The sequence below is a fragment of the Xiphophorus hellerii genome, chromosome 15, assembly GCF_003331165.1.
Source record: "Xiphophorus hellerii strain 12219 chromosome 15, Xiphophorus_hellerii-4.1, whole genome shotgun sequence".
In the NCBI taxonomy this organism is placed as follows: Eukaryota; Metazoa; Chordata; class Actinopteri; order Cyprinodontiformes; family Poeciliidae; genus Xiphophorus; species Xiphophorus hellerii.
Genome location: NC_045686.1, coordinates 25255959 through 25266599, shown reverse-complemented (window position 1 = coordinate 25266599; position 10641 = coordinate 25255959). Strand labels below are relative to the sequence as shown.

At 40.4% G+C, this 10641-nt stretch overlaps 2 protein-coding genes across 2 annotated transcripts; both read left to right on the top strand.

Moving 5' to 3' along the window:
• The first annotated feature begins 5305 nt into the window (after positions 1-5305).
• Positions 5306-6758, top strand: LOC116733638 (uncharacterized). The gene has a single exon (XM_032584420.1). The coding sequence runs from the start codon at positions 5516-5518 to the stop codon at positions 6650-6652; it is 1137 nt and encodes a 378-aa protein (XP_032440311.1). The 5' UTR covers positions 5306-5515; the 3' UTR covers positions 6653-6758.
• On the top strand, positions 6683-9776 carry LOC116733624 (uncharacterized protein K02A2.6-like). Its single transcript, XM_032584402.1, has one exon. The coding sequence runs from the start codon at positions 6770-6772 to the stop codon at positions 9407-9409; it is 2640 nt and encodes an 879-aa protein (XP_032440293.1). The 5' UTR covers positions 6683-6769; the 3' UTR covers positions 9410-9776.
• The last annotated feature ends 865 nt before the right edge of the window (positions 9777-10641 follow it).

Here is a 10641-nt window from a genome sequence, read left to right as displayed (position 1 = left end):
AACCAAGTGCAGACTTCACTCAGATTTTAAGATTCTGAAATCACTGGCCAAGCATCACTGTCAGGCTGTTTTACAGCCATTTTACAGTATAGTAAAGAAACTGTTACCTTCAGTTGTTATAGAAATGCTATACAGTATATATATATATATATATATATATATATATATATATATATATATATATATATATATATATATATATATATATAGGCATGTCGCGATAAACGATAAATCAATTAATCATACGATAAATTAAAACTATCGACGTCATTTTAATTATCGGTATTATCGTCTCTTCCGGCCTTTTTCTCTTTCTGTTAATGACACTACATGAAAAAAGGCTCAACTCCGGTGCTCTCCACTGACTCCTCCCTTCCTAATTTACTTAGTGTAAAGCCCAGCGCACACTACAAGATCTTATAGCTGTCGGCCGATTGTCGGCCCATTTTCAAAACCTGACAGGCCACACATTAGCCGACAGAAATCCTAGGTATAACGGTTCGATCAGGTTCGTTCCTGCCATATGGTGTCCAACAATGGGCACAAAATAATGGCTACAAGTTCAGTGAACTAATTTTAAAACCAGGCATTAATCAATGCTTTACTACAATCTACCTGCAATGCATGTGGCTAGTGTCAGTCCTGACCGAATGAAAATCATTAGAACCTATTTATGTCACGTAACGAAGAACAGCTGAAAAGTTACCGGGTTTATCAACTGCGGTAGTAATTTCGCTCCAACTCCTCTCCTTGTCATTTCTATGTTCTTTGCATGTTGAATAAACATTAATGTTGTTTCCACATATCATCTCCAATGTCCGCTGGACTTCGAGTTGCGCCGTGTCAGCTGTTTGGGATTCCCCGACGTAATTTCCCCTCAAAAAGCGCGGAGGAGAATCCGCGCTTTCTGATTGGCTACCTGTCGCATTCAACAGGCTGAGTTAAAGCTCCCAGTCGGGAAAAACCCCTGATTTAGATCGGAGCGGCAACGATGATCTATCGTAACACACCACACAATGTTAGAAAGACCAGCGTTTTAAGATTATTGTAAGGGGAAAAATAGCAGCAAAAAATCATGTAGTGTGAACTATTGCATCAGGTAGTCGATGTGCCCATCTTCTCTATTTAAATCTAATTATTACTGAAGGGCAACATAATATACAGACTTCATAATCTTTTGGTTGTATGCAGTATTTATTTCCACTTTGGCTTTATGTTGTTTAGTTTTTTTTTCAAGTAAGTTTTTTGTTAATGGAGACTGAAAATCCATTTTATTTTTGTTTTTGGTTGTTTTGTTTATTTTGTTTATCAGTTCCAGTGTTTAGTGTTCTTTTGAAAATAAAGTGTATCTATCTTTGGCAAGAAATCGAATGCATTATTACGTCATTTTCATTAAATCAGTGTAAAAAGGTCTTCAAACAATATTATCGTTTATCGCAATAATTTTTGAGACAATTAATCGTTGAGCAAAATTTGCTTTCGTGACAGGCCTGTATATATATATATATATATATATATATATATATATATATATATATATATATATATATATATATATAAGGACTTAAAAAATGTTACTTCTTGATTTAGCGCCTTGAAATTAGGCCTCCGTCTCTTCAATAACTCCTGCTATTTCTGAAACTCTAACTTCAGGAAGTCATCACAACATCGCTCCTGTATTAACAGTTTCACAACATTTTTACCAGTGCTGCACTTTGAAAGTATGCACCTGCATACATTTTGTGGGTAGAAATGATTTTTAAAATGTATTTTCTACTGTGTGCCATATTCATTTATACATTCACACTCAGTGCCATGAGTACTGATTTTTAGACCCCTGGAGTATTCTCTGGACTGTTACCCTTAATTTGATGCCAGAAAAATTCAAATAAACCTTGTAGAGAAACAGTCATTTTATTTTGAGCATGTCGTTTTTGAGCAGATCTCTCAGCAAAAGGTTTAAGGGTGCATTCACCAACCCTGTTTAGTCCACTTTAATCAAACTCTAGTTTATTTGTCTGGAAGGTCTGATTCATTTGGTGAGGTGTGAATGAGCAATCAAACTCTGGCGCGGACTAAAAAAGCAAACTCTGGTCCGCCTAAAAACCTCAGCCTCGGCTCTGTTGAATTGAACTCTGGTTCGAATGCAGTGTGAATGCAAGCGGAATAGACAGCGCTCCAAAAGCAGGAAGATAACTACAGAGGGATTATCTGACGTTTTGTCAGCAGCCACTCTACTGCTCATGTTGCCTTCAGAATACAGCCAAGATTACATTAATATATTTTAATTTTATATTAACTTTTTACAATTAGGCTAATAAAATAACCTACAATTCCCCACCAGCACAGATCACCTCTCTTTAGCCTCTCTGTACCTCACACTGTGTTCTGTTCAACCTGCAGCATCTGTCATTTCTGATGGCTTAGTTTATCACCTGTCTTGACAGATGCAGCTAGACCTTAATTTTCCCTCTAATTGTGACCAAACTAGGAAAAAATTATTTTATTTGTACTTTGTATGGTAAATATGAATTTCTTTTTTTATTTATAAAAATGAACATTTTAATGGAAACCCTTTTCCATTGCTCATCGTTTATATTTTTATTTATATGTGTGTCTCGATAAATCTCAATGAGAGTTGAAGATCTTACCATGAACAAATTGCTTTAATATTGCTAGTAAGTAATTCCCCAGATGTATGCTGCAGTTTTGGTCCACAATCGAAGCGAGTCCACCAGACCATCAGGTGTGACACAATCAGAGGTAAACTGGGATACTTGGATGCTCAATGCCTTAGAATCGCTGTTTCAGTCTCATTACTTTTTTGTTATAACCTGTTTTCTGGTTTTCTTGAAGTGTTCTTTTGTTTTCATGCTGTAATGATAGCTTGGATTACAGGGACCCCAAAGACAAACATAGTTTGTATTATACATTTAATATGTGATTTCTTGAAATAATTTGTGAACACTTTCATTAGATGTTTCTTACATCTGTGATCACAAGAAAAAAGAAAAGTTTCCTCCCTTTGTTTCACCCTGTGCATTTAGTAAATAAAATCTAATGCAGTTTGACTAAATACTGTATAACGCCGTTTTAGACCTTTTAAATCAATAGGAGAGAGGGTGTAGTATGCAGGAGTACTTAGTAAAGTACTGCTGCAAAGAGATCTCAGCTTCTCTTTCTATAAAAAAATACAAAAGTTTGAGGGATTTACTTCAGGTCACTGACTTTGTGTGCATTGTCTTCAGTATTACACTTTGTTTGGCTTGGTTATTTTTTTAGACTGACCACTAATGCCTACCTTCATTTTTTATAAGACTAATGGACTCCTACCTAGCCTCTTCCCTTGTCAATATTTGCTTTTGTGCTTCCTTTCTTATTTATAGACATTGCTGCACTAATGCCTATTGTCTTCTGTGGAGAAGCACGCAAACAGCAGAATACAAACCCAGCCTTTTCCCATCTTTGGCAGACAATGATTCAGCTTTTCCATCTGCAAAGTTACACACAACTTTTCTTTTGACTGTTTTTGACAAAACACCCTCAAGTGACCCAGAACATATGAGGCCATTCTTTCCATCATGGAAAACCAAATGAAGACACTCTAAACTTGTAGATTGACCTCAGTGGGTTTTCAGAACAGATGAAAGCTGAACTTTGTGTTCGCATGGAATATTACTCACTACTCAGTTATGCTTCTTTTCCACTGGCTCTACTTCAGCTGCCCCACTCTACTCTGCCCGGTATCACTCCACTGTACTCCAGAGTGATTGTGTTTCCACAGAAACAGAGAGATGGTAGGTCTGCAGTTGGGTGACACCTCCTGGCTATGGGGGGTATCCAGCCCCCACCTCTGGATATGCCTGGGTGTCCTGCGCCATGTGCTATGTTTCACAATTTTTGATCGAAATCAAGTTGTAATTTTTCCAAAACAAAACAATAAACAAGATATTTTTTATAGTCTTTTTGTTATTTTTCTGAGACTTCAGGAAATGACGCGCAGTGAGAGAAATGCTGAGAATATGACAAGAAAGACAGCTGATTTCTGCAGGAAACTCCTGGCCTCCCAGCTGGAGGAAAGCAGGTGGCCCAGATGTTGCATGGTAAGCTAACACTGATTTTTGTTTTCTAGCTACTATAAAACTTGTAATACAGTGCCAAATACACGCAGTAATTTAAGCCAAGGTGTTGCGGATAATTTGTTAGTGTCAGAAGTGTTGCATGCTGGCGCTGCACATGAATATATTTCTATGTTTTCAGATGTTGGTAAACTGTTGATGCAGACCATCCTGTAGGGATTCCTGCAGGCCTACAGTGGGGGGCTGCCTCAGTGTCCACCATCAGTGAAAAGTTTTCACTGGAAGGAAACTTTTCTCCCATCACAACTTCAGGATGTCCAGAGACCTTCACCTTTGTGGATCAGGGAACACATGTGCTGAATGCACTGATGAAACATTTGTTAATTTAAAAGAAAATGTGACTGATATTCTTACAGAGTTGAAGTGCATTAACAATCTGTTGTTTATAGCTACTCAATATGTTTAATTATGATTTATCTGATCTTCAGGTTATTCTGAAAATGAATAAAGCTGTATTCCTTCTAATCTAGTAGTCCTAGTTTGGATTAAGCCTTCCATTTCTTCAATTATAGGTCTCTAAAAAGACCAATAAATCTCCAAAGAACAGCAAAACAGAATCCAGTAATGGTAGCAAAGTTTGGATACATTTTCTCACTTTCTTACATGAAGGTATTCCACATCTGTTCCCCGTACAGCTCCACCCAGGGAGAGAATGGCATTATGTCTTACTGTTTTCTGATAAACTCCCCATAATCAGAGAGCTTCCTTCCTGCAAATCCTCTTCCTCCTGTTGAAGCTGAAAGTAGGTTAAGTCAGTGCACTGTTGAATCAACAGTTGTACCAGCCTCCTGTGTTCAGTTCTTCATGGGTAGAGGTCAAACAGATATAACGTTATCAAAGTTGTTTTGGCTCATTCCTCCTGACAGAGCTGGTGTATCTGAGTCAGGGATTTTTGTGTAAATTGCTCACACACACCTTATCAATCCTGTCCACAGTTTTTTGATGGGGTTAGATCAGGCCTTTGTGAACGCCTCTAAAACATTTACTTTGTTGTGCTGAAGCCACTTTAAAACTACTTTGTCATCATCAATTTATTCCCATGGGTTATGTTCCTCACTGTTTTTTTGTGTGACATCATCTATCTTGGTTGCAGAATGAATATGAAAGGTTTTCTTCTCTTCCTGATAGTTTGGCTGAATTTTTTTATTTTTCCCATAATGTCTGTGGTGTATTTACCCCTGTGATTACCTGAGTTGGTACAGTCCTTGTATTCGGTGACGTGCAAGCTCTCTCTGTGTAGTTACCAGAAGGATAGCACAACAATAAAGAGATACGAATTTAGTCTGAGCCTCCTCTGTTCATTAAGACATTACAACTGGCGACAAGGATACTTTTCGGAGGAGAGACGACGTCAAGTATCAGTACTAGTGAGTACAATGGCTCAGGTTGGCAAAATAGATGACTTCAGACCAGAGGTTGAGCCATGGACAGCTTATATCGAGTGTCTGGAGCAGTACCTGGAAGCTAACGATATTGACAAAGAAAAGCACGTGGCGGTGTTGCTAAGTGTAATGGGTGCTAAAGCATACGGACTTTTACGAAACTTAGTACAGCCTGAAAAACCAAAAGACAAGACATTTGGCGAGATTGTGGACATTTTGAAAGAACACTATGAACCCAAGCCCATATTAGTTGCTGAACGTTTCCGTTTTAATAGATGCAACCAAAAGACGAGTCAGACTGTTGCCCAGTATGTCGCAGAGCTAAAACAACAAGCAGCTAACTGTGATTGTGGTGCGTCGCTGGATTCGGCACTGAGGGACCGGTTCGTAAGTGGAATTAAAAACGAAGCGTGCCAGAGGAGGTTACTTTCAGAGGACCGGCTGACCTTCGCCAAAGCTTTTGAGATTGCTCTCAATATGGAGACTGCAGACAGAGACACTCGACAGCTTAGAGGCGCGGAGGGTGAATGGACTAGTGAGGCAAACATTCACAAGGTGAGGCCAGTAAAAACAAATATGTGCTACAGATGCAAAGGAAAAAATCACAATGCAAATGAATGTCATTTCAAAGAGACTAAATACCATAATTGTGGGAAGATTGGACACATTAGGAAAGCATGTCGAACTAAAGTGCAAAAGAGTCATGAAAAGAAAAAGAATGTGCCAAGCAGGAGCAGCAGAGAGACAAAGTATGTGACAGCTGAGGAAGACCCAGAAGAGGAGTTAGCCATTTTGACTGTTAATGCTGAAGATGATGAACGATATAAAGCAACATTTGCAATAGACAATGTTGATTTGGAAATGGAAATTGATACAGGAGCAGCAAAAAGTGTCATTTCACATTCTACATACTTGAAAAAGTTCTCTCACCTGCCTTTGCAGCCAGCTAAAGTGAAGCTCAAAGCTTACAATGGAGGACGTATTTGTGTTTTGGGACAGCTTGTAGCAAAAGTGGTGTATGAAGACCAAGCTGCAGATTTGCCACTGTTGGTTGTTAAGGGACATGGCGCATCACTGTGTGGAAGGAACTGGTTGACAAAACTTCAGCTTAACTGGCAGCAGATTAAGTAAGTGGGTGAGCCAAAACACCTATCACTCAATGAGCTTTTGGATACTTACAGTGATGTATTCAAGGAGGAGTTAGGCACATTGAAAGACATTAAATCTACCATCGTGGTCAAACCTGAGATGCTGCCCAAATTTAATAAACACAGGCCTCTTCCATTCGCAATGAAGGAAAAGGTGGAAAAAGAACTCGAAAGACTGGAAAAGTGTAACATTATTACACCTGTGAGACACAGTGAGTGGGCAGCACCTATAGTGCCGGTGCTAAAGAGTGACGCTTCTATTCGCTTATGTGGGGATTACAAAGTGTCAGTGAACCAAGCCCTTGAAGCAGATACGTACCCTCTGCCACGTTTGGAGGAACTATTGGCAACACTCAGGGGGGGAAAGTACTTCTCAAAGATAGATCTGGCAGCAGCCTATCAACAAGTACTGTTGAATGAGGATTCCAAGAAGTACACAACTATCAATACTCATAAAGGACTGTTCGTTTACAACAGGCTCCCTTTTGGAATCAGCACAGCTCCATCGATTTTTCAGCGCATTATGGAAAACATAATGAAAGGGTTACCAGTGGTGGTCTACCTGGATGACTTGCTCATCACTGGATACTCAAAAGCAGAACATCTGAGCAACCTGGAGAAGGTCCTGCAACGCCTTCAGGAGAATGGTCTGCGAGTAAAACGTTCCAAGTGTGAGTTTAACAAGCCACAAATTGAATATCTGGGACACGTCCTGGACGAACATGGAGTCCACCCTTCAGAAGAAAAGGTGAGGGCCATACAGGACGCTCCTGCTCCTACTAATGTGAAAGAACTTCAAGCCTTCCTGGGACTTGTTAACTATTATGGGAGATTTGTGCCAATGCAAAGCACGGCTCTGGCTCCACTTTACAAGTTACTAAAAGACAGTGTGACTTGGAGATGGACTGACCCAGAGCAGACAGCGTTTGATACGTGCAAAGGTCTGCTGACAAGTGATCGGGTGCTGGCGCATTATGACTCCAACCTGCCCCTCACTTTAGCGTGTGATGCTTCTGCATATGGCATCGGTGCGGTAATACAGCACACAATGCCAAGTGGGGAGGAGCGACCAATAGCATACGCTTCCCGAACACTGTCCCCAGCAGAAAAAAAGTACTCTCAAATAGAAAAAGAGGCTCTTGGTCTGATTTATGGAGTAAAAAAGTTTCACCAGTACCTTTGGGGCAGGCATTTCACCTTAGCAACAGACCATCGCCCCCTGTTGACGCTTTTTGGTGAGCACAAGAACCTACCTACCGTAGCTGCAGCACGCATTCAAAGGTGGGCTATCATATTGTCGGCATATGATTACCACATTGTTTTCAAAAAATCAGCAGAACACAGCAATGCAGATGGGCTCTCTCGCTGTCCTCTGCCTGAAACAAGCGACACTGGAACAGCATTGAGTTCAGCAGCAGTACACTCACTGTTAATTGCGCATATGGAAGAAGCTCCACTAAATGCGACCCAGGTTGCTCGGGCCACACGCACAGACATGGACTTGTCAAAGGTTTACCAGTATGTCATGGAAGGTTGGCCCACTGTTACAGATGAGAGTTTAAAGGCTTATCACAACAAGAGGAATGAGCTTTCAACTGAGAGGGGTTGTGTTTTGTGGGGAACCAGAGTGATTATACCCTCTAAAATGAGAAAGGCTGTGTTAAATAAGATTCACTCTGGTCACCAAGGCATTGTAAAATCCAAGGCCTTAGCTCGCAAATATGTCTGGTGGCCAAATCTGGATTATGACCTGGAACAGGTTTGCAAAACATGTGAAACATGTCAGCTGGAACAGAAGATGCCGCAGCATGTTCCATTGCATCCCTGGGAGTTCCCTGGTGAATCCTGGAAGAGACTGCATATTGACTTTGCTGGACCTTTCCTCGAAAGCATGTTCATGATTGTGGTTGATTCATATTCGAAGTGGTTGGAGGTATTTCGTATGCCACACATCATATCACAAGCCACGATTACAAGGTTGAAGAGACTGTTTGCTTCGTATGGACTTCCTGAACAAATAGTCACAGACAATGCCACCACTTTTACATCTGCAGACTTCCAAACGTTTGTGACACAAAATGGCATTTTGCATACGACAAGTGCGCCAGGACACCCTGCCACAAACGGTTTGGCTGGAAGATATGTGCAGACATTTAAAGTAGGCATGAAAAAGCTTGCCAGCCAATCAGGCAGCATTGAGGACAAACTTTCATTGTTTTTGCTACAGTACCGTGTTACGCCAAACTGCACGACAGGCCAGTCTCCAGCTGAATTGTTCTTGCACAGACACATCCGCACCAGACTGGATTTCATCAAACCTAACATCAAGGAGACTGTTCGCAGGAAGCAGTATCGACAAAAGGCTCAACATGACTTCACAGCCGTGGACCGTTCCTTTTCTGTTGATGATGCTGTTTATCTTCGCAACACAGGGGGAGGAGTTCGCAAGTGGACACCTGGACAGGTTGTAAGACAAACTGGTCCAGTCTCTTATGAGGTAAAAGAGCGGTACTCGAACACTGTGCACAGACGACATGGAGATCAGCTTCGTACCCAAGCTGTAGTTGAACCAGATATTGAGGACATTGAAACACCACCTGAAGAGCAAAATGATGTAAACATTACACTGCAACAAAGTGCTCTGGACTCTGGGGTGCACCCTCCTGTTTCCCCAGATCCTTCAGTGGATGTGAGGGGTTCCACACGACCACGGAAGACGCCAAAACGATATCTTGAATAGCCTTGTGTTTATCTAGGCATAACAGCTATGCATGTTATGTTCTGTTATGATTCATGTTGCATTAAGGGTTATATCTGAGTTAGATGCAGAGGTAAACAGAAAGGAAAAATGTCTTGAGTATCAAGTAAATATACATTTGGGTCATTGTTTGGTTCTACATAAAAATGCACTTAAGCTGGAATGAGTGACCTTTAGTTTATTTTAGTTAATGTAGATGAAAATGTTATTTCCATCTAAAAGGGGGATGATGTGGTGTATTTACCCCTGTGATTACCTGAGTTGGTACAGTCCTTGTATTCGGTGACGTGCAAGCTCTCTCTGTGTAGTTACCAGAAGGATAGCACAACAATAAAGAGATACGAATTTAGTCTGAGCCTCCTCTGTTCATTAAGACATTACAATGTCCAAGCAAGAATCTTACAAATCCATGACCTGGGCTTTCCCCGATTAAAAGGTGTAGTACTCACGGTGTATGTAAACTTCTGAATTCAAAGAAAGTAAAAACAACAAAATCTTCTTCCATTATTCTGACAATTAACAAAGAAATTGTAGCTTAATAATCCAGCTGATCACAAACAACAGAGAAAAATATCAAGTTATAAAAATGGTTCTGTTTTCAAGGTGTATGTAACTGTTTGGTTTGAGCTATATACACAACACACATACCATACACACTTCTACTGCAGTTAAATTCATTTATGTGTCTTAATCCAGTCTTTCAGGAGCAAAAATGACTTTAACTGTTACAAATGTAGGTCCCAGATGAAGCTCCATGTTTGTTTTCTACTGCAAGGTGAATAAAAAATGTCAATATTGTTACTTCTAGTTTGTTCCTAGCCTCCTCTTGTCTTCTTTTTAAATCATGCTCCAATATTTCCTCAGGTGTTACTGTCTCTCTTCACCACATGCCTCTGTTAGGATGTTTTTATACATGTTTCTTGCTCAGCAAAGATTGAGCCCATTGCTGCCTCCTCTGACCCAGCCTTTGGGCTCTTTGTTCATGTCTCCATTCAACCAGTCTAGAATCCTCATCATAGATTCTGTCTGCTTGCATGCCTACTCTTGACTTCCCTTGATCCTTTAACCTGTCTAGTTTTGTAGGTTCAGTTGCTTTAAACAAGGTGTTCTTCACCAGAATACAATATTAGTCCAAGTCTCGTTGGAAATGGCCTTTTTTATGGACAGAGACAACAGCTTTGTAAGCCACTTGTGTTCAGCAAAAAGGTCACCAG

Bases quoted from the DNA above. Each gene is read 5' to 3' on its own strand.
- LOC116733624 (XM_032584402.1), top strand. From the start codon at position 6,770: ATGCTGCCCAAATTTAATAAACACAGGCCTCTTCCATTCGCAATGAAG.
- LOC116733638 (XM_032584420.1), top strand. From the start codon at position 5,516: ATGGCTCAGGTTGGCAAAATAGATGACTTCAGACCAGAGGTTGAGCCA.